The sequence below is a fragment of the Amia ocellicauda genome, chromosome 21, assembly GCF_036373705.1.
Source record: "Amia ocellicauda isolate fAmiCal2 chromosome 21, fAmiCal2.hap1, whole genome shotgun sequence".
Lineage (NCBI taxonomy): Eukaryota > Metazoa > Chordata > Actinopteri > Amiiformes > Amiidae > Amia > Amia ocellicauda.
In genome coordinates this window covers 19,722,649-19,748,908 of record NC_089870.1, presented here as the reverse complement: position 1 = coordinate 19,748,908, position 26,260 = coordinate 19,722,649, and the positions used below count along the sequence as shown (strand labels likewise).

At 54.9% G+C, this 26,260-nt stretch overlaps 2 protein-coding genes across 6 annotated transcripts in view; one reads left to right on the top strand and one right to left on the bottom strand.

Moving 5' to 3' along the window:
• Positions 1 to 19,320, top strand: part of rtn1a (reticulon 1a) — a 48,279-nt gene extending 28,959 nt beyond the window's left edge. The window contains exons 1-7 of one of the 5 annotated variants that reach the window (XM_066694269.1): positions 8,232 to 8,522; positions 16,303 to 16,510; positions 16,702 to 16,840; positions 16,976 to 17,045; positions 17,717 to 17,763; positions 18,044 to 18,102; positions 18,387 to 19,320. In XM_066694269.1, the coding sequence (XP_066550366.1) occupies positions 8,441 to 8,522; positions 16,303 to 16,510; positions 16,702 to 16,840; positions 16,976 to 17,045; positions 17,717 to 17,763; positions 18,044 to 18,102; positions 18,387 to 18,429 (648 nt within the window). In that variant the 5' untranslated portion in view covers positions 8,232 to 8,440 and the 3' untranslated portion in view covers positions 18,430 to 19,320. Of the gene's footprint in view, positions 1 to 8,231; positions 8,523 to 9,712; positions 9,747 to 14,976; positions 15,082 to 16,302; positions 16,511 to 16,701; positions 16,841 to 16,975; positions 17,046 to 17,716; positions 17,764 to 18,043; positions 18,103 to 18,386 lie in introns of those variants that run through there. The other 4 variants (XM_066694270.1, XM_066694271.1, XM_066694272.1 and 1 more) reach the window with 4 other exon arrangements.
• A 453-nt stretch (positions 19,321 to 19,773) lies between these two features.
• The window catches only part of tdrd9 (tudor domain containing 9), a 28,015-nt gene continuing 21,528 nt past the window's right edge, over positions 19,774 to 26,260 (bottom strand). The window contains exons 19-38 of the mRNA XM_066694388.1: positions 26,191 to 26,254; positions 25,780 to 25,843; positions 25,656 to 25,700; positions 25,495 to 25,548; positions 25,246 to 25,362; positions 25,049 to 25,156; positions 24,827 to 24,927; positions 24,272 to 24,445; positions 23,540 to 23,651; positions 23,184 to 23,396; positions 23,020 to 23,109; positions 22,535 to 22,795; positions 22,264 to 22,431; positions 21,821 to 21,891; positions 21,434 to 21,543; positions 21,070 to 21,166; positions 20,836 to 20,974; positions 20,631 to 20,749; positions 20,286 to 20,358; positions 19,774 to 20,071 (exon numbers count right to left, since the gene is read on the bottom strand). Of these exons, the coding sequence (XP_066550485.1) occupies positions 19,970 to 20,071; positions 20,286 to 20,358; positions 20,631 to 20,749; positions 20,836 to 20,974; positions 21,070 to 21,166; positions 21,434 to 21,543; positions 21,821 to 21,891; positions 22,264 to 22,431; positions 22,535 to 22,795; positions 23,020 to 23,109; positions 23,184 to 23,396; positions 23,540 to 23,651; positions 24,272 to 24,445; positions 24,827 to 24,927; positions 25,049 to 25,156; positions 25,246 to 25,362; positions 25,495 to 25,548; positions 25,656 to 25,700; positions 25,780 to 25,843; positions 26,191 to 26,254 (2,282 nt within the window). The 3' untranslated portion in view covers positions 19,774 to 19,969. The remainder of the gene's footprint in view (positions 20,072 to 20,285; positions 20,359 to 20,630; positions 20,750 to 20,835; positions 20,975 to 21,069; positions 21,167 to 21,433; positions 21,544 to 21,820; positions 21,892 to 22,263; positions 22,432 to 22,534; positions 22,796 to 23,019; positions 23,110 to 23,183; positions 23,397 to 23,539; positions 23,652 to 24,271; positions 24,446 to 24,826; positions 24,928 to 25,048; positions 25,157 to 25,245; positions 25,363 to 25,494; positions 25,549 to 25,655; positions 25,701 to 25,779; positions 25,844 to 26,190; positions 26,255 to 26,260) is intronic.

The window sequence follows — 26,260 nt, the reverse complement described above, 5'->3', positions numbered from 1 at the left end:
TCCTGTCTGAGCTCAGTGAGCGCCGTGTCCTGACGGGCGCTGCCGCACAGCTGGTGCTCCGGCCTTCGAGTCCATTGTGTTTGCCCTTTTACGCACGTTTAAAACCTGTTTGGGAATTAGGCGGCTACGCAAGTGCGACAATAACAGCAGCAGCGCACACACACACAAGACAATAACAGAACGCACACAGGAGAACTGTCACAGCTCAACAACCGGCAGTGTTGTGTTTCACGGGGTTTGTGGCACTCTCGCTCGTTTTGTGTCTCCTGTATTAATTGCCGTATATCATCAGCCCTGGTGCCGGGCCGTGCCATGCTGTGCCGTGCCATGCCATACTGTACTGACAAAGACAACGGTGCAAGAGAAAGAGTCAAAGCCCTGATATGTACTGGATTGCTGTCGCTCTGGCCCGGTCAGTCCTCTCTGCTGTCTATATCACTTCCGTTTGGTTTCCCCGTGTTCACACACACATTGTTCTGCGTTGACAAAACACAGGTTACATACAACAAACACAAAGGCCACTATACTCTGGGAAGAAGCTCTGCACAGATCGGCAAAGCAAAAAAAAAAAATCACAGCAGCGTCGAGCGGTGATTGTCGACGTGAACACGGCAGCTACAGAACCGGTTTAGCGACTAGTTTTTTGGGCCTGGCTTCGTGAACGCAACGCAGCTCAGCTCTGACCTGGCATTTCTGTGATTGTGGTTGTGTGTTGTATTGATACTGATATTATTACTGGTTCTGTGAGATTGCTGAGGTGTGCGTGCGCTGCATGAGTGGTTTGGGGTTTCAGATTAATTTATGTGATGTTTCCATATCGGAACACAAACCTGGATTGTTGTATTACAAACAATCAGAGCTTTACTGGATCAGAAACTTGTGTCACTCACGCCCCCTAATGGTGATTAAAGACACGGTTTACTTCTCCCCATTGACTGCTGAAGTATCTGTCTGATATGATGGGGCATGTTTTTGTATTTCAAAATATCTCTCTTTGTTATAAAGTAAGGTTGTCTTAAATCTGGGACCGTTTTATAGTTGGGCCAATATTGTAATGTTATGACCTGGATTATATAATAAATCATAAAGCTGTACACACTTTATTTCACTATATATTATTATTATTATTATTATTATTATTATTGGATACTTCTGCTTAAGATTGCATTGTAACCAGCCAAGTCAGTATTGACATTAAACAGCAACAATACAAAAATAATGCAAATGCCTTTATTTTACAAATATAATGATATAACAGTGACACGTCTATGTAGTACCTCTTTTTGTACCTGTTTTGTCCCCTAGGACATGCCCTTGTCCCCTTCGACTCTCCCCGTTCCCTGCGATGCGCTCCTGTCCCCTACGCCTCTCCCCATCCCCTACGACTTGTCATATGTATTCTACTACTTTACTACTACTACCTGCTGGTGCGAGGGTTTTAAATTACTGCGGTCCTTTAACTAATAATAACCGACATCATCTGACACAGCTTTTTTGACATGAATCATCTGTAGTGGCTTTCCGGGCAGGAAGTAGCGCTGTTTACATTGCCAGAATGCCCCACCTTGTGGCATGATTGTGCCATCGCAGCCTGCCGAGCGCTAAGACTCACGGATGCTTTATTTAAAGGCTGAGATGGTTCTTGAAGTCCCTGTTGCTTCAAGAACGGATTTAATACGAACCTCAGTTCAGTCGTAGTCATTTGGTTTTAAATTGGTGTCAGGAATGTTGCTTCCTTGGGCCCCAAGCAAAATAATTGAAGGCTTTCTGAGAATTAATCCTTTACCTCTAATGTGCAGTTAATTTACCTTCTGAGAAGCCCAGAGTCATTGTCACACGTTCGTTCAACTCTCGGTTTCTGCCGAAAAGGCTTTTCTTGCTTTTCCTTCATCTGGAGGTTTTCCGGGGACTTTGCTGTGGAGTGATTCACATTACAGATGCTGGCGCTGATGAAGCCGGGATGGCAGCATCTGTAGTGTGAATCACTCCACAGCAAAGTCCCCGGAAAACCTCCAGCTCCCAGCTGAGCACGTCTTCCTCAGAGTGATTGTAGGGAACTTCAACGCCTGTTACTGACTGCTTCATATGCATGTCTCTGACCCTTCGATCCCCCAGTACGTCACACGCAGCTCCTTTCTTTCCTGCCGGTGTTAGTCTGCTCTCCTGTGTTTCGGGCTTTACTTGGATAACTGTTTTATTCCCACCGTCCTGATGCAAAAAATCCACGTGTCGTCTTTAGATCAGCGAGAGAGTTTGTGTTTGTTTCTGTCTGCGTGTGTGTGCGTGGGTTCACTGGCCTTGAGTAGGGCTATGTGTGTGTGTGTGTGTGTGCGTGACAGTGTGAGTGTGTGTGTGTGTGTCTGACAGTGTGTGTGTGACTGTGTGTCTGACAGTTTAACTGTGTGTGTGTGTGTGTGAGAGTGTGTGTGTATGTGTGTGTGAGGCCGTGAGTGTATATGTAGGAGTGTGTGTTTGCCCTGCCCCACTCCCTGCCTCCTGAGTGAGAGCTCCAGAACGTCCAGGAAAGTTCTAGAAGACGGGAGAAGCAGGTTAGAGCAGCTGCAGTTCCCACTACGGACAGCAGGGGGTGCCACGGGCCTGTCCTAGGCTCTGGAGACCTGGACTGGGACCGATCACAGACGGACGAACGGCAGGGACCATGCTTGGTGCTCCTCAGCACAGAGACGAGGAGACGAACCGCTCTGTGGATGCTCTCCAAGAAAGCAGGGTTGTCTGTTTTCTAAGGAATCAAATTATTATAATGATCTTTATTTATAACTATATATTTTATTGAGGAGAGCCGTCCCTCTCCCCGGCTCCAACGCTCCAGAGCACTCTATTTATAGCCCGAGAGGAGCCCACGGTGGCAGGCAGCCTTTATAGCACTGCAGTAGTTGTCAACAAAACATGAATTATTGAGCATCATTAAAGCATCGGCTTTTTTTCCCTTCTTTCTCTGCTGTGAAGGTTTCATTTTTCTGCTCTCTCTCGTCTCCGTCTCCTCTGAAGACGCTGGCGGTGTTAATATGGCCTCTTTAATTGCCATTGTTGCGGCGCTCCGTGTTCACCGCAGTGTTTTTTATGAATCGGTGTGGCATCCTGGAGCTAATGAGGCCTGCCTGAGTTTTATTTTATTTTGAATGTCAGCCCTGAACAAGTGAATGAATAAATAAAGAGACCAGAATTGCAGTCACCCAAACCCTTACAGTGCCGAAGCTGACACACTGGTGCCGGCGAGACGTGAGGCGTTATTTAATTCCTTCATGCAACAGTCCCCCCTGTCTGTCTGTCTCTTTCTCTGTCTCTCTGTCTCGCTGCCTCTCTCTCTGTCTGTCTGTCTCGGCACAGAAACGTGCACAACGGCAGGCTCCCCGGCGGGGGTGGGGGGGATGGGTGTTGACATCGGACTAACATCACTGTTTGGCTCCGATCTCGGTGCTCAGACCCACATCTGTCATCGCCGACATCCAGATTAAAGCTAATGCTCAAACGCGCGGGAAGACAACGACGACAACAACAGCTCAATATAGACGCTTAGAAATGAAACCAGGAGAACGCCAGCCATTCTGCTTTAATTATTGATGTGCGTAATTAATGATTTCTGGTCGAGTCCCTGTGTCGGGCGCTGGGAAGGTTGCCCCGGTGGATGAGTGTGTCTTGCTGCGGGGGGGGGACCGTGCCGGACTGGGAGGGGCCCGGGCTGCAGTGCGCACAGGGGGGACGGCAGGCAGTGGGAGGGTGGGCCGCAGCCCCCGTGTCGCTCTGGCTGCAGGTATGACATCACTGTGCTGAAGCAGGGGGCGTGGCCTGATTAACGACTTCCTGTCCCCTGTGAGCCAGACTTGTCACCGTGGGCAACAGCTCCCTCTCTCTCTCTCTCGCTCTCTCTCTTCTTCCCTGTCTCTGTCTGTGTTCCCCTGCCTGATAAGAGGCAAAGAAGTGGGGGGACTCCTGCAAACTCTCTCTCTGTCAGACGAGTTCAGTTTCTCTGCTGTCGTTTGCTCCTGAACCTTTTTTTTTTTTTTTTTGCAAGTCACTCCCGCAGGCCGGCCGGTCCGCTCTGGGCAGCTCTGCCTCTCTCGGGCGGCGGGTCTCTCTCTGACCCACGTCACAGACACCTTCCGCTCCCGCCGGGGTTTCACATCGCGACTCCCCTGGCGGGCCGGTGTCGTGGGGGTGTGTGTTTGTAGTGTAACACACAGTACGACTAAAGGGTCCTCCCTGCTACAGCGACCCGAGCCGTGCCGCTCCAGGATGTGGCCGACCCCTCTCTCGGGGCACAAGGCTCCCCGTGCTCTCCGGCCCTGTTTGTCTTCAGCCTGATGTCATGTGACCTACTTGTCTGCGCCTCCTGAGAATTACCCCCCTGAGGGCTGGAGAGAGAGAGACTCCACTCTGCTCACTGCCCCTACCTGCCTCTGTGCAGAGACAGAGCGAGAGAGAGAGCAAGAGAGAGAGAGAGAGAGATAGAAACACATTCCACTCTGCTCACTCCCCCTACCTGCCTCTGCAGAGCGAGAGAGAGAGAGAGAGAGAGAGAGAAAGAAACATTCCACTCTGCTCACTCCCCCTGCCTCCCTCTGTGCAGAGAGAGAGTGATAGAGTGAGGCACGGGGGGGAGCAAGGGAGAGGAAGAAAGAGAGACACACTCCTTGTGCTCTCTCCCTGTTTGCCGCTGTGCATTGAGAGAGAGATGCACTCTCTCCCTCTCTCCCTCTCTCCCCCCGCCGCCTGCCTCTCCGCTGTTGAAGGTGCCCGTTGCCGTGGCTACGGAGCCGAGCTGAGGCTGCTGTTGCGTGTGCGTGTGCGTGTGCGTGTGTCTGGGCGGAGGGAGGCAGCCGGGCCGGTGCGGACACGCGGAGACGCTCATCCCGGCAGCCCTGCTCGGCACACACTGGACAGGGAATAAACGGTGCTGGAATCTGTCGCAATACTGTCACACCCCCCCCATGCTAGTTTGCATTGCTAATGAGCAACCTTGAATAGAACAGAGGACTGTTGTTTAAGACTGTGTTGTCTGTGGGCTGGGGTGCATCCCTGTGGCGGGGAAAGGGATGCGATTCCCACGTGGAAATCCCTTTGTCTTCCCGGGCCGGTGGGGGCCGCGGGGGGGCGGTTACGCTGGAGCTTTCAAGTCGGTTAACGCTCAGAGGCGCCCGCGTAAATAAAATGTCAATAATCCTTTGTGGTTCATCAATTATTAAACGGATGAGCACCAAGGTCTCTCAGTTACTTGTGAGGAGGAGGCTGAGGTGCAAATCAGGCCCGGCTGTGCCAAACCTGAGGGTCTGTCGAACGCGGTGAGAGAACAGGGCGTCGTTTATCTGTGCGCTGGGTGCCGTGTTGTGTGTTAGAGAGGGGATTGCGTGTTGTATGGGACGGTTTTGGGGTCGTGTACAGCTTCCTGTCTGCAGGGCGTCTGTTAGTGGAGTCAGCCTGGCTTTTACACAAGGCTTTATCCATGTATATGGTAGCGCCTCTACTCCACTAACCTACCGTGGGCTCTGCCGGCACCACACTGGCACCAGGAGGGCTGCACAGGGAAGTGGGGGAGGGTTCTGTTGGGTTATCCCTCTGGCCAGATTCAATCCCGTCTCCAGGGTTTGACGGAGCCGCACAGGATCTTCACGCAGGCGCTGTAGACAGGACAGAGCAGAGCCAGGCGCCGGGACAGTGGCAGTGAAGTTTAGCCTCACCAATTCCTGTGTGCCGAGCCGGAGCAAGCATGGCCCGAGGGGGTCCACCGGGGGAAGCGTCGGGGGGCTGGTTCCCCTTCTGGTGTGGAATTAGAAGTGACTTATGAGTGAGGAACTGAAATGAGGTAGCCAACTGATAGAGCAATTACATGTTTTCCTTGTTTTCATAAGTTTTAAATTATTATTATTATTATTATCAATGCATCTATTTTTATTGTCATCATCCCTGGGGTGGTATTGACCAGCCGCCCGCTCTCAGATACACACAGGTGACTGAGATAAAGGCCGACTCATGTCCTCACACGCTTCACTTCACATTCGATTAGCCATTCATCTGCCTAGACAATCGCCGTCACCTGCTGGGGGAGCAGCCGCGGCCAGCCAGCCCTCTCAGGAGATCGAGCTGTTTGATATATATTTATTTATTCCAGCTGAAAGATGATTACACACAGGTCTCGTTAAGCAATTGAGTGCATCTCAACGAGGAGAGCTCGTGGGAACTCGCTCTCTGGGACGCAGGGGGTCCTCAGCAGGCGTGGGGCTCCCTAGACATGCAGACAAACACGCAGACCCAGGTATTTAGACATGTAGAGGTATGTAGAGGTTTTTCATGAGGAAGACGTATTTTTATATATTTATATTATTTTTGTAGTTGAGGAGTTAAAGAAACGCACACCTGGAAAGGTTGTGTCAGGACCGGCCCTGGACATTCTGCCACCCTAGGCAAGACTACTACAACTATCCCCCCTCCCCCCGATGGATGCTGACGGTGCTCTGTCCACGCTTCCAACCGGGGGGGGGTGCTGATGGTGCTTTTTTTCACGTTAGCGGGGGGGGGGGGGGGAGGGATTTGGAGACGGTGTTTCGTTCACGCTAGAGGGGGCGGCTGACAGCGTTCATCAGGGGCGCCTGCCAATTGTCACACTGGAGGCTGCCTATACTTGCCTAACGAGAGGACCGGCCCTGTGGGCGCCCCTATGGATGGACGGCGCACCTAGCATTTGCCTATTCTGCCTATGCCACGGGCCGGCCCTGGGTTATGTTCTTTGTGAGGTTTTAACGGATTCAATGTGCCCTGCCCTTGACGGACAGCTTTTCGGATGACGGACTACAAATGATCGTGTCGGATCCAGTAGCAGCAATAAGCACAGACATTAAGACGCACTGGGAAACGTAGTGAACAACTAAGCTTAATTGATTAATAAACTCATCAGCAATAGTACAGTACAGTTTTCAGAAAGGTTTATGATTGTCATTGTGTCATTAGCGGTAAAAGTTCAAACAGCCGCACAGTCTGACGAGCCGGTGTATGTCAATAGGAAACTGCACGCGCTGCTTGATAATCGGATCAAACACTCGGAGCAGTGGAGCCGGATCTTGATCTGCTTCGTACACCGCTCTTTCATGATCCGGATCCAGTGAGCCCGGATGCGATCCTGATTTCAGATCCTGTTAGTTCAACCGGCCCCAGGAGCACCGGGGGGGAAACGGCACTGAAGTGTCAATCCCCAGCAGACACCGGGGGCGGCGGTCTACGCCTGTCGGCAGGGTCTCAGTCGGGTGGGGGCGTCAGTAGTGACATCACTCGGCACAGGCGCACGGCGGGGGGGGTGACCTCATCCTGAGTCAGGATGAGCTCACTCACCCCCCCCGACCTTCCCTCTCCTGTACTGGTTACTGAACCTCTCATGGTCAGTCAGGCGTGTCCTGTAGTGGAGTTTCCTCCGGCCAGGGTGGGCTCTGGAAACAGACAGCGGGTCAGAGGGCTCTCGGACTGGGTCAAAGGGGCCCAGGTTCCCCAGCTCCTTTCATTACCTGTTCAGAGACGGGGCTGCGGAGCTTTGCTTGTCAAAGCTTCAGGAATTCATGGATAGGCTTTTATTATTCTTCAGTTTTTTTGCACTGTCCTGCTCTGATACAAGCCATTGATAACAGCCCGAGTGCTTAAGCAACCCGACAGCACAGCAGAACACACCTGGGCTGGACTGGGCCGGGTCTGAGATAGCAGGAAAGGTTGTACCTAGCCATCAGGATAAATTAAAAATAATCATCATCATCTTCTTCATCACCTTTGTAGCTGAAATAGTCAAAATTATAAATGAAAACCAATCACTCAGTCCATCAGTGCTGTCTGTGTCGCTGGCATGACGGTGCATCTTTCTAAACCCCGGCAACTGGAGCCAGAGCCCAGCGCTGTCCTTTCCCTGCCAGGCCCAATTAACCATTTCAATGGCTGAGCCCCCGCCGCTCCCCAAAGACCCCCACTCCTCCTCCGCACAGTGGTGGGGGGGCGGGGGCTTTTAATGTGAAAGGGCGTTCGCATCCCCTTTCAAGAAAAGAGCATGGCCCCCGGCTGTCACAATCGCAGGGCTGATCTGCTGCAGTGGAGGACTGCGGTGTTTACAATCTGCTCTCACCCCCCCTCCTCTCCTCCTCTCCTCCTCTCCTCCCTCCCTCCTCTTCGCCAGCCCTGCCTACAGCATCAGTCTGTGAGCTCCGCAAGTCAGCAGTGCCGTGGTTGCCTCCCACAAGCCCCCAGAACCCCCCTCACCACCACCACCACCACTCTCGCTCTCTCTCGTTCTTTCTCTCTCGCTCGCTCTCTTTCTCTCTCTCTCCCCCTCCCTCTCTCTCCCCTCTCTCTTCTCTCGCTCTCTCTCTTGGCCATTCATGCATTGGGATGCTTAAGTGAGAAAAGCAGAGCCACAGCCGAAGAGTCAGTTAAACCCCTTTGTTGCGCCAGCATGCAGACCAGCACCGAACCCACGAAGACCCACGAGTGCCTCTGGACCAGCTGGAAATGCCATGGTACTGGAGGGAGAGCGTGTGCGTATGCATGTGTGTGTTTGTGCGTGTGTGTGTCTGTGCCGTGCCGTGCTGTGTTAGCGGTGCTGCTGCCCCTGGTAGACCGGGGAGAGATTCCTGGGGGCCCCTGTTGAGTCCGAACCGGCATCTTTTTAACTTTCTGTCTTGATTATGAATATGATGATGATTATTATTATTGTCCATGTGTTGTTAATTGCCAGGCAGGCTTAGAGGCGAAGGCACACCCGTGTCTCTCCTTCACCTTTACAAAATAAGAGCTTCCTCACAACGCTGCCGGGGGGGGGGACGTGTTCGTCGTCGTTGTTGTTGTTGTTGCCGGTCCTTCCTGGCAGCCCGGCTCCTGCTTTCAACTGGCATTGTTGCGGCAGTGGTGGTGGTTGTCACGCTCGTGGGTTGTCGCCACCGCCGTTGTGTCGAGGCTGGGGAGGTGATCGCTGTGCCGGGCTCAGTGGTGCCGGGCTGTGCCGTGTGGGACAGGGAGACGAGGTGCTGGGGATGCAGAGCCACGCGAGCTCAGGGACACACCCTTCTCTGCCTCACCGGTCTGTTAGCAGCCTCTTCATGGGCTAGAGGATGGGGTGGGGGGGGGAGAGGAGAGAGAGTCATATTTCTGTGCAGCATTCAGCGATACTGCGCCCCCCCCCCCCCATTTGCTAGCGCCGGTATAATACTTTAATTTTTTTATGAGAAATTAAGACGAAGAGTAACAATGGCACCTGACAGTGGAGAAAAACATCCCGCCTCTGCGTCCCCGCGGACTCCGCCGGGCTGCCTTTGTGTCTGGCTTGTCATGTTTATTGGTGGTGGCGAGCTATAGAGAGGGGGGGGAGAGAGAGAGAGAGGGAGAGAGAGAGACAAAAACACCTCCTTGTGCTGTGGGGTGTGGCTACCTTCCCTGCCTGCCTGCGATGCTTCCCTCTCACAGCCATGTTGTTTTGTTTCTGGTTCAGCGGCTGACAGGCTGAGTGGCTCTTGGGTTGCGCTGCTGCCAGGGCTGTGAGGACGCAGAGTGGGCGACACGTTTCCAAGCCTGACCGACGGCACGGCCAAAACCCAAACCTTGAGCTGCACTGGCTCCCTCTCTGCCCCCCCCGCCTCTCTCTCCCTCTCTCTCTCGTGGTCTCGGACTCTCCCCAGTCACCCCAGTGAGTCCAGCCCTGTGGTTAGAATATTCTGTAGAGCGGCTCGCCGGCGGAGGCATCAATATGGCTGTGTCGGGAGCAGGTCTGTGCATTTCCCATTGTTATTCGCGTGCCTGGAGGGAACACAAAGGAATGAGAAATAAATAAATAAATAAAAGCCACCATTTATTTCTCTTTGTGTTTTTTTTGGCCCCCTCTTCGTTGTCGGTGGCGAACCCTGTTAATCCATTTCCCAAGACGGGACACTGCCGAGGGACACGATGGCCATACCGATTTTAAAACATGATAGTATTGATGATGACTATGGTGTTTTTGTCAGGGTCGTGCTTATTCCTGATGCAACACCGAAGCCCGGATTGCTCTGCAGCAGCTCTCTGTATCGGGATGCCCGAGCAGGAGGGGAGCGCGGGGGTCCCGGAGGCGCGATGGCAGCATGGGGGGGTTGTGATAACTGGCGGGTGTCACTGTTTCGCCCCATCACGCTCCCAAAAGCCAGGTGTCGCCCCGTCCTCCGGTTCTCACTCCATGTTTTAAGTAGGTCATGGTGCTGCTGCTTTATGTGGGAGGTTGCGAACATAAATTGTTTCTTTCCTTGTGTCTATTCTACCCCCCCCCTCTTATCACTGTGCCTGGCTGTATAGCCTTGAAGCTACACAAAAGCAGGTGTGTTGTAAACCACCGTGTGCACCATCATGCTAAGTGTTTGTTTGATTGTTTCATGGTACAGGTGGCGGGTAGAGCCATGCTGACTGTTGATATTGTGGTTACAGATTTGTTGTTGTGGTTGGGGGGGCAGGTGGACTGGAATATTCCAGAGGAGGGGGAGGGATTACGTCATCTGTCTACAAAGAATGGTAGACTGAGGAGCTAGTGAACAGGGCCTGGGGGTCCACTCTGTGTCATGGGCGGCCTTCCAGGACTGGGGCTGAAGCAAGTTTACCACAGGCGGTTTGGCACTTTTAACATGACCGTACTGTGGCTGTACCACTGATTGACAGTGTTTTCCTGTGGTTGTAACAGGCCGTCACTGTGCTGTACTGCACCCTGAGTTATCCCTGGGCTGCCCTAGCAGGCGCGCCGTAGAAATACTGATCTGGGTGTATCGCCCTGTTCCCGTGATCCAGTGAGGTACGGCACAGTGAGGGCATAGGTGCCCATAGGAGAGCGCTGTGCCATCAGGGTATGAGCATACAGTGGTAAATAAATGTGAACCTGAATACAGATGCTTACTGTGAGCAAGACAAAAATATATATATACTGGGTTAACTTACATATATATTTGGTTTTGTGAGTTCATCTTTTTGTTTGTTTTTTTATCCAGTGTGCTTCTATCTTCCCCTCTCTGGGCCGGGGCTCCATTACTCACTGCCGTAGCTCTGAGGGATTTCGCACCCAGTCACCGCCCGCTCCGCTTGCTATTAGATCTTCCCCTGTAAGATCGTCTCCTCCTTTCCCAGAACCGGCTCTGTGGAACTCCTTGTGTCAGGACCGTGTCGCCCCTCTGCCCCCCTGCCGCCCCGGCGCTGGCAGTCCTGTGCGGAGAAGCAGGGGTGACCAGGAGCGCCAGTGAGACCGATACCAGGGCCGAGAGACCTTGCTGTCCGAAACCGCAGGGCTGGGGGTGGGATACTCAGACAACGCAGGGGAGTAAAAAGTCTTACTAGTCAGCGTTGCTTTGACAGGTATTGACAGATTACAGACTGTGGGCTGCTTTCCAAAGTGCAGAGTGTGCTGTTCCTCTCCCTCACGCTGAGACAGGTCGTGTGCGTGTGTGGTTAAATCGCGACCGCAGGCGCACACACCTCTAGCGTTTGTCGTGGCAGCATCTCGGACCCCTGCTCCTCCTGAGTGCTGTGGCATGGAGTGGGCAGGTGGGCTGGGAGGCTGGTCTGCACAGGTAGATGCCCCCCCGCCAACGAAGCTTTTGACATTTTCAATTGGCAGAGCTATTGATTTTTCAGAGGGTTTTTTCTTCCTCTCATCCATCTCAGTGACTCTCTCGGGAGCTGACATGCACCTTCCTGCCACACCAGTTACAGCTCTGACCTCTGACCCCGTGCTCTGGCTGTCCCAGAACCACTTTGTTCACAGAGCAGGGAACCCCCTCCCCCCGTATCCCTATCAATTCACAGACTCATCTACATATCTGTGTTTATGCAGATCCTCAGTCTGCCTCCTGTGCTCCGGTCCCGTATCACTCCTGGTCGATCAGCACACTCCTCTCGTTGCTTCGTGGGGCGCCGGAGGAACACGCCTCTCCACACAAAGAGCCGTTGTAAATAAGAGCAGATCGGCTTCGGGCATCCTGTCTCGCTCCCTTTGGAGCACAGAGCCCACGATAATTAAACCTGCGATTAAAACTGTAATTAAAAAAGCCTGCCTAATTAACTTGGCTCAGTCGGAGCATGCTCCTCCGTCCCCATTGTCCTGACGAGCCACGGTGCCGCATCTCGGCTGCTCTGATGGCGGTTCGTCCTCGCTCCCTGTCTCACCGCTGTGAGTGGCTCTGACCACGTCCAGCCTCGTATCCCCTGGGGAGCTCAGTGTTGCATAACAGCCCTGCAGCGTCGCTGCTCGAGTCAAGATACAGTCGACCCCACGGCTTCGGCGTCTCTGCTGGGCAGGCATGGCGACACCATCTCTCCACGCAGCGAGAGCCGAGGATGGTGAACTCCTCCTGAGCGGGACCCCGGGTCAGGTAGACGCACTCTTGTCCCAGTGTGCGGGTGCTGTTCTGTCCCGGCTCGGTCTTCACACCGTTTACAGTGCAGAGAGCTCTGGACTGGTGTGAAGAACTGGTTGCCACCCCACACAGGTCCTCAGGAACTGGGAGAAAACAACCCACAAGAATCACAACAGAGTGTGTTGCACTGAAGGCTTTTTGCATGTTTTGAATATGCCCACAGTGCAAACTCAGAAGTGTTGTCCCAGCTTTAAAAACACGAGTGTGTTGAGCTCAACCAGTCATACAGGACGTGGCTTTCAGAGGCAGCAGGGGTTTCAGTGAGAACGTCTCCCTGCCGCCCGTCTGTCGCCCGTCTGTCCGTCTCTGTGTGGCTGTGTTCTGTCAGGGAGCTGTGATCTGGTTTGGCCACTAAGCCTTTCTAAAATGACGGCCGTTCCCCTCCCTCCAGCACTTTTGTTTTCCAATAAGAGTCCATGATGTAACATGCAGTTACTGCGCCCAACCCCATATACCGTTTACGTCTGAGTTAAACTGAGTCACGGCTCACGCTTCAGCTTTACTCATCCTCACATCTCATCTGAAATCCTCAGTCTGTGTCCATGTCCCAAATGAACGGCCACGCCCAGAATATACCTGCATCAGGTCAGGTGTTTTTACACCACAGTGTCTGTATCGAGACCGGACTCATTATTATCAGCTGTAAAGGCATCCACCAGCGGGGTTTTATTTACAGAAACAACGTCAGATGTGTTCATTTTTCACTGCTTTGCTGTCAGCGCACATGAAATCAAATTAAAAGCATAGCATGACCAAATATTTGCATGACAACAAAGGGAAATCATTGCTAATATCATTGATTTAACTTCCAAACTGAAAATGGCATCTGTTCTGTTCATTCCCTGTTTTCAGTACCAGGCTGGGGATCTTTGCCTCGGGGGGGAATGCGCCGTCTTTGTATCGATTGCTTTTATGCAAATCAACTCCTTTTCCTTTCCTCACTGGATCCGGTTTTGTTTTTGAGTGCTTACTTTGAGACACAGACACAGTTGTCATATCTAAACCGTATTTCAGCCTGTGGGCGTTCTGCTCTCGCGGTGATTTTTCAGTAGTGGATGATTTTACCGTCGGATTGTGTGCTGTGCTCTTGATGTCTCTTTAACGTGCGCCGGTCGTGAATAAACCTGCTGCTGTTAAAAACATTCCAGTTCCTGTAAATCTCCAGCTCCCTAGTGTTGCCCCCTTATTCCCATCCCGGGACGTGGACTCAGTGTGCCAGTGGAGGAGAAAGAGCCAAAGTGTTTTTACCCAAAATCAGACTGTAATAATGTGTAACAGCCATTGCTTGCTCCGCGGCTGGGCGTCCGGCTCGTCTGGCGGCGCCGTTGAGCCGCTTCAGTGTGGATTTGACTACGGTATCCATGGCAACTGCAGCAGGCACTTCAGAAGCATCCCTGTTGCCGTGGAGCTGACCTGTCTGGTTGCTTAGTGATTTGCATGCAATCGGTGCCGCAGTGTGGAGGGGATCTCGGCAGCGGGATCTATGGCGAATCGCTGATAATGGAGCTGCGACACAGAGAAATGCGTGGCGGCCCATAGCTGAGCCCCGCGTGACACCCCCGGCCTCTTTCTCTGCACCCTGAAGGAGGCTGTTGTCTCTGTGGGCTTTGTGGGCGTAGGGTCCCCACACCCCCCGTGGCCGTGTTCGCCAGTTACGGATCCCCAGACGCTGTTGTCCTCCAGAGCTGGGCTCCTGAGGGGCGTCTGGGGAGAGCCACGGCGTCGGGCCGGTCCAGCGCTCTCTCGTCCCGACGCACTCCGAGCCGAATCTTGGTTCTCGGGTCTCTGGAGCAGAGCAGAGTAGTTAGCTGTGATATGTTGAAAAGTGTAAGGGTTGGTCTATCAGGTTTCTCAGTACATTACATGTATTCCTGTGTGATGCAGGTCATGCAGTTGGCGTGTGTCTCAGCATGTCTGTTTGTGTTTTTCCCATCGATTGTGGGCGGGGAACTGATTGATTGACTGTGTTTGTGAGAGCAGTGTTCCCAGGTGCCTCTGGCTCATGGTGGCGCCCCGAGAGAAGTGCAGACAGCCGCTGTGTTCAGACTGTCTAGAGACTGATGTGAACCCAGTGTCATTTACTGCCGAGGGACAGTAACAGTGACAGAGCAGAGACACGAGCCCTCCTGGTGTCTGGCCTTCGTCAGGGTGTTGGATTGTAAACCGCGAGGATGATCTTTCACTTTGATGAAGATTAACGGCTGCTCCAGTTCTAAAAGGCGGTCCTAACACACTCAGTTAAGCTCTTAGTATTACTGGCCTAATGGGGGGACTTGTGTCCCAGACTGTGTCCCTCTGTGGGGACCCCGAGACGGCACATCCACAGGGTTATAAGACGGAACGGGCTGGGCTGTGGAGAGCCGGGGTCACGGCCACAAGATCCTTTCCCAGCATAATCAACACTCTGCTCAGAGGACCCAGATCCAGGGCCCTGACTTCAGTGTGTGTGTGTGTGTGCGAGCGATTGCAAGCATTGCCTCGTGTTCAGTGTAGGCACTGCGCTCACAGCACTGGGGAACTTTTTGGCTGCCGTCCCCAGTCCTGCAATGATTAGTCAAAGCGAGAGTCTGAAACACAAAGCCCCTCCCACCCCCGGCAGCAGACAGGCAGCACCAGAGCGGCTCCTTTGTTTGGGAATAAAGCAGCTGCCTCTGTCGAGCCATGGGTGCCGCAGGTCAGTACAGCTCCGAGCCGCTGCCCCTACCCTCGGCCGGCCGGAGCTCGGGGCAGGGAGGGCTGCGGGGATTGTGTTATATCACAGCGTGAGTGTGAGTGTGTTAATGTGTGTGCATGCGTGTTTTCTCAACGCACTGGGCTGTGTGATTTGCATCGGGAGAGAGTGCTGAGTGTGTCTGAGACGCTGTGGCACGGTGTGGCTGCGCTCGCTGTACTGAGGCTGAGAGGGGAGATGCATGTTCTTATCTGGGAGCTGTTTTCTGTGCTGCGTTGCTGTTCCTTTGTTTCCGACGGTCGGTTTGTCGCTGTATTTCTGTCCTGTGGGCTTCTGTTCACTGGGATTCTGTATTTATTGATTCATGTCTTGAGCCATTCTCACTGCTGATGTGTGTTTGAGACACAGGCAGGGCACCTGCACCTGCGCACTTCCCCGGGGGGGGTATGCTAGCGCGGCGCTGGAGGGGAGAGCGGGCCTTTGCCACGCCCTTCCCCTGTCACTCGATCCACCGGAGCATGTTTGGCACGGAGGAGTTTGTGGGGGTAGGGTGGGGGGGAGTTGTTATCTGTGCGCCGAGCTAAAATTAGAGCAGCAAGCAGTACGCATTGTGAGACACACAGGGGACCTTCCCAGCATCCCTCCATGCTTTTCGTGGGGGCGGGCAGGACTCCTTCAGCAGCGGCGCACCTCACACGGTTTCTTCCAGTTGTGTTTTGTTATAGTGATGTTTCCACACCTGGTAGTGTTGTGTGAGTGTGTGTCAGCTGCCTTGGATACAGTCATAATTAATAAGATGATAAAATCATAATTTCATGATTATAATAATAATGGTAATAATGAGGAGCTCAGGTGGGCGTCCTCTGAATATTCTCTGTGGCTCTTGGAGACGGAAGCAAGGAGAGCTGCCGGCCTTGGAAGTTGGTGTGGGGATCACTTATTAATGGCCGTGAGAGCCGGTGTTGGGGGGGGGCACGTGTTCAGCGGTGCCGTGTGGTCCTGGCAGGGGGGGTTGTGTGACAGCGCCGGGTGCTGTACTGTATAGATAAAGCCCAGGTGAGTAATCAGCATAGAGGACTGGTGCTCACACTGGCTTCCCCTGCCGGACAGGGCCGTACCGTGACTCTGCAGGACCACGTGTGTGTGTGTCTGTGTCTGTGTGTGTTTCGGCGATGCCCTGTCGCCCCGTACTGACCCAAGCCGTGTCTCTCCTGCCCGTTCCAGCGATCGACCTGCTGTACTGGCGCGACCTGAAGCAGACGGGCATCCTGTTCGGCAGCGTCCTGCTGCTGCTCTTCTCACTCACCCAGTTCAGCGTGGTCAGCGTGATCGCCTACCTGGCCCTCGCCGCGCTCTCCGCCACCATCAGCTTCCGGATCTACAAGTCCGTGCTGCAGGCCGTGCAGAAGACTGACGAGGGACACCCGTTCAAGTGAGTGTCGGGGCGGGGTGTGTGTGTGTTATCCTGAACTGTGCCTTGAGTGTCAGGTGTGATAAACAGAGTCACCTGACACACTGCTGGCAGGACGCACTGCAGGGGAATGCTGGATACTGACGTGCCAGGCTGCTGGTCAGATAACCGGGCCATCCGGACTAACCGCTCTCTGCTGTGTCTCTGCGCAGGTCCTACCTGGACGTGGAGATCTCTCTGTCTCAGGAGCAGATCCAGAAGTATGCCGACAACGCCCAGAGCTACGTCAACAACACACTGAAGGAGCTGCGCCGGCTGTTCCTGGTGCAGGACCTGGTGGACTCACTAAAGGTCAGTCTCTGTCCCTGTCCACTCTCACCGAGGTCAGTCTGTCCTCACTGTCCTCCTGTGCAGCATGTTGTGTTTCAGTGTGCCGTGTTCATGGCACGGCCTGTCTCTCAGAGCGCAGTGTGTTTTGTGTTTCAGTTCGCTGTGCTCATGTGGTTGCTGACGTATGTGGGAGCTCTCTTCAACGGCCTGACGCTGATGATCATGGGTGAGCACCCCCCTGCTCTGTCCCTCCCGATCTCTCTCTCTCTTCCTCTCCTCTCTCTCTCCAGCACCACCATAGTTACCAGGAATTCCACCATAATCAGCTGCCTCATTATGTTATTGATAATTAGCACCATCAATATAGTTAAGAGTTCAGCTGCTGCCCCTTATTACAGTGCTGTCATGGTGGGGGGGGGCAGGTGTGTGTGTGTCTCTGTGTGTGTGTGTGTGTGTGTGTGTCTGTGTGTTTGTCTGTGTGTGTGTGTGTGTGTGTGTGTGTCTGTCTGCGGGTGTGTCTGTGCGGGTGTGTCTCTGTGTGTGTGTGTGTGTGTGTGTGTGTGTTTTTCCCCCATTCCTCCAGTCATGGCATCTTAAGTCCACAGCCTTGGCTTCCAGCATTGCGCCTGTCTGGTCAATGATTAATGAGCAAACACAGCCGGGACACAGCGCTCTGGACACGGGACGCCATGCCCTTGCAGTCTCTCCACCCCACCACACACAAACGGCACATTCTGTCACACAGAGCCGCAGTCACCGCACAACAGCGTCACTTATTCCAGCCCACAGCACCAGACACATCACATAGAGAGGAAAAAAGTATTTACCCTGCCAGCTGCAGGAGAGGACAGTGAACGATTTTGAGTCCAGCGCACTAACCACACTCTCTCTCCACAGCCGTGGTGTCCATGTTCACGATGCCGGTGGTCTATGAGAAATACCAGGTACGTGTTCATCGATCACATGTATTGAGTACAGTCTGATCATCCCCAGACAGACAGCACCAGAGCTGAGCAGCCCCTGGGATGAGAGACAAATACCCAACCCTAGTCTAGTCCACTGCAGGTCACCACATTTACCCGTGTCCGATGTGAAGAACAGCGGGCTTACTGACCCAGTGCTCTAGTCCAGGAGAGGAGGGCACATCTCGGGCCTGTGTTGATGTCGGGTCGGTGTCGGGCGTCGCAGTGCTGTGTGTGACCTGTCTCTCTCTTGGTCCCGCAGGCGCAGATCGACCAGTACCTGGGGCTGGTGAGGACTCACGTCAACTCCGTGGTGGCAAAGTAAGTTCCACAGCTGGCGTGGCAGTTAGGGTCCAGTCAGAGTTCAGAGTCCAGTCAGCATCCAGTGTCCAGAGTCCAGTCAGCATCCAGTGTCCAGAGTCCAGTCAGAGTTCAGAGTCCAGTCAGAGTCCAGTGTCCAGAGTCCAGTCAGCATCCAGTGTCCAGAGTCCAGTCAGTGTCCAATTAGCATCCAGTCAGTGTCCAGAGTCCAGTGTCCAGTTAGCATCACAGAACACTTGTCCTAACTTTGGATTCGGTTAATTCCTTCCCCTCCTCCTCCATAGGATTCAAGCGAAAATCCCTGGTGCGAAGAGAAAGGCGGAGTAACCTGGTCCGCCCCGGAGCGGGAGAGAGGGCGAGCGCTGGATGGCGGTCGAAGAAGCCACACTCTACCGGAGCGTCCTACCATTTGTCAGCACCTTGGTATTAAAAACAAACACACAAAAATACAAGAAAAAATAAAAACCAACCTTGCAGCACTGGAGAAGCCCCGCCCCCCGGGTTTCTCTAGCCCTAGAGCATCTCGCTGGCCACGCCCACGCACTAACGTACCGTACGGAAATAAAGCGAAACAGAACAAAACAAGACAAAAAAAAAATCCTAGGTGTTTTTCTTTGTGTTGCTTATCAAGTGCATGATGTCGAGAGTCTTGAGTAATACTATTTGATATCTTTTTAGTGTCTTTTAATTTTTTTGGCTACTTTTCTTTAGCAGTGCTGATGAGTTTTACTGTGTCTGTGGCGAAGGCTTGTCTGGGCTCTGCTGCGATAGTTTAAACTGCTTCTGTCACTGGAACCGGGGGGGGCTTCTCTTTATTATATATATATATATATAAATATACAACAGATAGAATTGTGGACTAATGTTTTTTTTCGGTGTTTTCCAGCACAAGATAATGAAACAATGTACTGATTAGATATGGTAACTGTAGCATTTGGTTTTGTAATAACTATAAGGAACTACACAACTCATGTTTTTAGGTACTGTTGTTGAACTACTCAAGCGGCGGGGGGGCGTGTTTAACCTGCCTTGTAATAATGTTCGATGTAGTTCTCCTTTATTGGTCATGGACTCTTAACTCTCTGCACTTCTATGATGTACTCATTAATGAATGCGAAAATAAATGTTCCTAAATGTACAACGTTTTCTATTTTCGCATCATTGGGGAAGTACCGGCTCACATTAAAAACAAACCCAATAAAAAAGTGTTGTCACGCAGATTGAACATCAATTAATCAATCGGTCGGTCGCGGAGACGGATTGAATAAAGAGAAACGCTGGGGGAGTCCAGGGGGGCAGGCGGTGTCTCCACAGCCAGAGTGGGACTGTACGGGCCGAGTGGCAGGTGCGTGGCGCCTCTGTGGTGAAACGCTGTCGTCACACCTTCAAGAGCCACGAAAGAGCAGGTTTAGGCCGGCGGGGGTCCGTCCACACGCCTGCAGCCGAGCGTTGTCGTCTTCTGGGTGAATGTGAGGACCCCGGCGAGAGAGTGACAGGTCAGTGACCCCCACCCAGTGGCTCACACGGGTCTGTAAGAGTCTGTGTGTATCTGTGTAGTGTGGGAGAGGGTGTGCATGTCTGAGGTGCACACGTGTGTGTGTGTGTGTGTGAGAGAGAAAAGCTCAATTAAGAATTACACGGCTAGTTAAAAAAACAAACAGGCAATCAATCCTCTTTCACTGCAATGTTATTTAATTCCGAACAAAGAGCGCCCCCTGCTGGCGAGACAAAGAACAAAAACCTATAGAACCACAACCAAAAACACGGCCTCTTCCTGCGGGCCTTTCATGTCGAACAGAAACCAGCCCAGAACAACGGGCTCGGGTCGCCGGCGGCTCCGCGTCCCCTGTGGGGGCGTGCGTGTTGCTCACATGTTGAGCAGCGTGATGGGGTGCAGCTGGTACAGGACGCCCTTGCTCTTGCCCTCCTTGTCCTTCTGCACCAGCTCCATCTTGTGACTGACATCCACCTGCCAGGGACATAGACGGGTCAGCGCCCCGGGGCTCGCCCTCTCTGTCAGCCTCCCTCTGTCCCTCCTCTCAGTCTCTGTCCCTCTCTTTCTCCGTCTCCCCCTCTATCCCCCCTCCTCTGTCCCCCTCTCTCTCCGTCTCCCTCTGTCCCCCCTGTCCCTCTCAGTTTCCCTCTGTCCCCCATCTCCAGGGGGCACCACGTGTGAAACTCACCTGATTCCACTTGTTGGGTTTGTCGTAGTACAGCGGTACAACAGGCTCTCGGGCCGGGGACTTCGTGAACAACCTGAAACACAGCGACAACATCACAAACACGCTGAGCACACGGGGGTCCCCGAGCACAGACTGAAAAAACGGTCCTCTCAGGCAGCTGCCCGGCCGCCTGCGCGTCTGACCTGAGGGGTCCTGAGAGCAATGAGGAGGGAGTTTGTTTTCCTCTCAAGGCCGTTTTGTGATTGATTTGAAACGATATGTATCCAAACAATACGATGAACAGAAATAAAACACACACACACAGGAGGACAGCACCCCCCGCACCCCCGCTGTCCCCTGTCCCACCGCAGCAGTCTCTGGCGCACGTCCTCCTGCAGCTGAGCGATCCTCTGGGCCCCCAGGTGCAGCAGACCGTTGGGCCCCTCGCAGGCCAGCCGGTTCACGGCTGCTCTCAGGGCGTTGATCTGCAGGGGAAACGCTCGGTGAAAAGGCGCTATATGACCCCGGGCCGAGGCGGGGCGGGGTGGGGGGCTCGGGAGGGCGGCGTCACCTCAGTGATGTCCTCTACGTCGAAGCCCACGTCGAAGGTGACCTCCAGGTCGTGCTCGGGCAGCAGGCCGGCCTGCGTGGTGCCGTTCCAGCCCAGACCACAGAGGGCGCCGGTGAAGCGCGTCCGGTCCTCGTCCGTCCTGCGGGAGACGGGCAACGCAAGCCGTGTGACATCAGCCCCGTGCTGTGCGTTACGGGCGGCGCTATGTCGGGGGGACTCGGCAAACACACTCACCGCAGCTCCATGACAGGGGTGAAGATCATAGTCACCAGGGCGGGCAGGCCGGGCACGGCAGGCAGCAGCGTCGTCTCCTTCAGCAGGATGCAGGTGCCTGTGGGGACAGACGAGACCCTGAGCCCGGCACAGTAGGACAGGACGAGGCGGAGATCGGGCGTCTCATCAGTCCCGTCACTGAAGACGCCCGTCTGTTTTTCGGCTGAACAGGGCACTTCAGTTGGTGAAACTGTGCTGACAGTATGGTGACGTTGTGGTCTCAGTCTCTGGCGTCCGATCCAGGTGCGCACAGAGCCGTGTGGCAGTGTGAGGGGGTGTGCGGCGGTCAGGGTGAGGGTTTCGGGGGTGGGGGGGTTGTTCTTACCGGAGCTGTTGACCGACACGGCCGCTGCAGCCAGCATCCTCTGGTGCCGGTCCTCCGGTGTGATGTTCACGGTCATGGAGTTGATACTGTCCTTCTCGATAAGCACTGACCTGCAGGACACGCCCGTCACACACAGACGCGCCCGCTTACATGCCCGTCACACACAGACTCGCCCGCTTCCACGCCCGTCACACACAGATGCACATGCTTACACGCTATTAATTAGTTACCATTATGTAATTATAAACATCCCAAGAGAGATCATTGGCCAGAAACACAAACCTCTGATCTGAACCCATTACACACACACACACACACACACACACACACACACACACACCAGTATCCTGGCCTTTGTGCAGAGTAGAGGCTGCGGCCGTGACTCACTTGCAGTGCGTGAGGCTGCTCATGCTGTGGAAGGTGAGCCTGTGGGGGCTGGAGGGGCCGTGCAAGGGGACCTGCGACACGAGGGACAACACTCAGACTCAGATGCACAGCAACACCCAGAGCAAACGCACACAACTGCAGTGTAAGGCAACACACAGCTACAGCAGACAGCGAGCGCACAACAGTGTAGAGCCACAGACACAGCGCGGCTCCCGTGGGCGGCAACAGAGGGCGCTGTTGTGCAGGACATCGAGAAGGGAGAATAGTTGCATTGCGAATACTGCAGCTTTGTTGTTTGTGAACTAAGTGGTGAGCACGCACCCTCACACACACACACACACTCTTACACGCACTCAGCACGGCCTGAAGTCCTACCGATCGTCCCCTGAAAAGAAAAACCTGAACAAACCGCGAGAGCTAGTTTCTGCTGGGGGCCCCCGTACCTTGTACTTCAGGGAGGTGGAGGGGCTCTTGGAGAAGCCCTCCAGCAGGCTGTCGATCAGCTGCTTCTCCTGCTCCTTCTGGGTCTTCCAGGATGTGCTGGTGGCATTGGCCATGAAGGTCCCCTCCTGCAGGTCCCTGTACATCGACATCAGGACCTCGTGGCTCTGCTGCGGGGGGGGGGGGGGGGGGGACAGCACTCGGACGGTCAGGGACCCCCGCCGGCACGTTCACAACCCCCCCATCGCAGATGGACGGAGGCGAGCGCGGTACCTGGGACTCGAAGCTCTCCTCGGCGGGCTGGGCGTGGCCCTCCCGCACCAGGATGTCGGCCACGTTGATGCTGGCGTCCGTGTCCGTGTTGATGGAGAGCTCGACACGCATGACGCCGTGCAGGATGGAAAAGAGCGTGACGATGAGCGTGTGGCCGCTCACCAGCGTGACGAAGCGGTTCCGCGCCGTGCTGCTCCACTGGTCGCCCAGGATGAGCGACTGCGCAGACGGACGCAGCTTGCACAGCTGGAACTCCTGGGCCTGCGCAGGTGGACCGCACACCAAATACAGCAGTCAGATGCACGCACACACAAACACACACACAAAACCACACAGGGATGTTAAACACAGGAAACATTCACCCATCCCAGACACACACACACACACACTCTCTCGACAGAAAGTAGGGAAAGCGGACTCGGGTAATATTGGGTAGGGAGGGGTCCGGTGTCAGGGTCCCAGACCGCCCCCCTGCCCAGCGGTACCTGGAAGGGGGTGGACAGCAACTCGGCCGGCAGGTCCCTCAGAGCGCTGCAGCTCACCTGGGTCGTATTCCCGTAGTCGACGAAGAACACCTGTTAAACGATGTATTACTCATCGGCACAACTCGGCACGAGGCGGCACCGGGGCGACGGTCCGGCCGGCTCACCTCTGCCGTGCTGCTCCACACCTGCAGGATCTTGGCCCGGTAGTAGCGGCTCTCCTCGGCCTCGGTGAAGGGCGCCAGGCACAGCAGGTTGGGGTACAGGGATACCGACACCGGCTTCAGCTCCCGCTGGTTCAACTCCTCCGTCAGGCCACGCTGCTTGGCCATGCTGCCCTCGTCCGCCCGGTAGCCCCAGAAGTGGCCGACCTCCACCACCTGCACAGAGAGACGGCGTGGGGCGGGTCACCGATCTGGTCTCATACTGTGGTTTCTATTCCATCCGTCCATTTCCCATGATCCTCGGGGATGCGGTGTGAGTTGGTGCCGTGCAATGGTGCCATGCGGCGGGGCGGCGGTACCTCGGTGATGTTGACGATGAAGACGGCGTTGGAAGGCAGCTGGGCCGGGTCAATGGAGCTGCTCAGGATGCCCACGGGATAGACGCTCTGGTTCTGGAAGTCCACATTGACCCTAAGACAGAGAGCTCACTGAGACTGAGCCGGTGATTTGGATTTTAAAGGCCTAAATACCGAAACAAAACTAAATAAATCAAACAAACAAAAAAAGCCCAGTAGATTTAAACTCAAATTATTCCGATTCCCGTCGGCTCCCAGGACATGACCGCGGCGTCTCCCGAGCGTCTCGCTTTCAAAGCCAACTTCTCCGAGACTACAGGAGGTTCACCGAGAGTGCCGACCCGTCCAGCTGTATCAGTCAGAGACAGGAGACATGACGGCGCTCTGGAGTCTGGTCCGGCAGAGTGGGGGGGACGGCTCTGACAGGGCCCCTGGACACGGTGCTCTGCTGCTCTCAGGTGCACCTGCCCGGGCCTCAGCCGGTCGAGCCAGTAACGCACTCTGACTGCGTCCCTCGGCCCTGGGGACCCCCCGACCCGGCACTGACTGAAAGCCCGTCTCTGCGGATCTCACGGTCCGTTTGCTTCATGGTCGAGGGGGCGACGCAGCAGTGCCGAGAGGAGCGATGCCGGAGCGCCGGGGCTCGTCAGTGTGGGATTGACAGGTCTGGGAGCTGAAGTGCGTGTGCGAGAGTGTCAGTGCGCGTCAGTGTGGGTGCGTGTCGGTGGCCGGTACCTGGCGTGTCTCAGGGGGGACACGGTGCGCGGCCCGGCCCTCAGCTCCACCACCTCGGTGGGGTGCACCGCCAGCTCCAGCGGCATCCGGAGCAGAGAGAGCCGCAGCGCCAGCACCACCTCTGGCAGCACGCCCCCCCCCTTCACGTAGCTGCGGAAGAACTCCACGTACGCCCTGCAGGGGACACACACACGCCGTCACTCCTCTCCTCCTTCTCCTTCCTCCCTCCATCACCCTCAGTCTCCTTCCTCCCTCCATCTCTTTCCCTCTCCCCCTCCCTCCCTCCATCTCTTTCCCTCTCCCCCTCCCTCCCTCCCTCCCTCCCTCCATCTCTTTCCCTCTCCCCCTCCCTCCCTCCCTCCATCTCTTTCCCTCTCCCCCTCCCTCCCTCCCTCCATCTCTTTCCCCCTCCCTCCCTCCCTCCCTCCATCTCTTTCCCTCTCCCCCTCCCTCCCTCCCTCCATCTCTTTCCCCCTCCCTCCCTCCCTCCCTCCATCTCTTTCCCTCTCCACCGTCCGTCTCCCTCTCTCTCTCCCTCCCTCTCCCCGGCCTCACCTGGAGCAGTCGAACGCAATGGCCTTCACCTGGCCGCACTGCCGGAACAGGGACTGCAGCTGCTTGTAGTACAGGAACCCGTAGGGGGGGATGTTCCTCAGCTGGGGAACAAACACACAAACACACAATGTGCGTCCGTCAACCCGGGAAGGATCTCTTCCTCCGGGCACAGCGCGACGGCGCCCCCCAGCTCCCCCTCGGACAGGGTCCCGAGCCGCGTACCAGGACGGTGGTCTTCGGGTCGTGGCCAGACAGCTCCTTGGAGGCGATTTCTTCATCTATGACCCCGAGGGAGAAATAATTGGGGTAGAAAGCTCCAGCGATAACGATCTGAGAGAGAGAGAGAGAGATAGAGAGAGAGAGGGACCCCTGCAGCGACCCCTCCAGCGGCTCTCCGAGTGTGAAAGGACGGTCCTGACCTGCAGGATGAAGCTGTGCAGGTGTGTGGACTCGTAGTCCGAGGGCGGGGGGGCGTCACTGACGTGCATGTTGAACTGCGCCACGCGCTTCCTCAGGTCCTGGACCAGCTCGGCCGCCTGAGGCACACGGACATGCGTCATGGCAGAGACTCTCTCTCCCTCCCTCTCTCACTCTCTCTCTCCCTCTCACACTCTCTCGCTCTCTCTCCCTCTCCCTCTAACACTCACACTCACTCTTTCTCTCAGTACCTCTCGGATTCTCTTGATTTGGATGAAGTTGGCTTTGCCCCATTCCAGCTCGTCCTGCGAAACACAAACACGGCGTTCATCGAGCTGAAACCCACCCGAGCCGGAGAGACGCAACACCCCCCCACTGTTCAACACACCCGTGGATAACAATCGGGACTTGCCTTTGGTTGCCTCAGCTCCCCTTTGCTCCTGAAGGACCGCCAGGCCTGAAGACAGAGCGAAAGGGAGGTGTAAGACTGTTCCCTTTAAAACAAACCCGGACGGATCGCCCCCTCAGACACGAACCTTAAACGCGTTGACCAGGGCGATGGAGTCACTCATGGTGCTGCCACAGAAGGACATCTTGCTCCTGTGAAGAGAGAGAGCAGGGTAGTGATAGGGGACAGGACGGACAGACGGACAGAGAGAGCAGGGTAGTGATAGGGGACAGGGCAGACAGGTGGACAGACAGAGAGAGCAGGGTAGTCATAGGGGACAGGATGGACAGACAGCAGGGTAGTGATAAGGCACAGGACAGAGAGCAGGGTAGTGATAGAGGACAGGATGGACAGATGGACAGACAGAGCAGGGTAGTGATAGGGGACAGGACGGACAGAGAGAGAGCAGGGTAGTGTCAGGGGACAGGACGGACAGAGAGCAGGTGTCGGTGCACAGCTCCGCAGCTCAACACAAACCCAGCCCCGCTCACTCGCTCACCGGTAGCCGGCCAGGCGCTGCAGCTGAGGCATGGCGAAGAAGCTCTTCAGAGACAGGGCGGCCGCTGCAG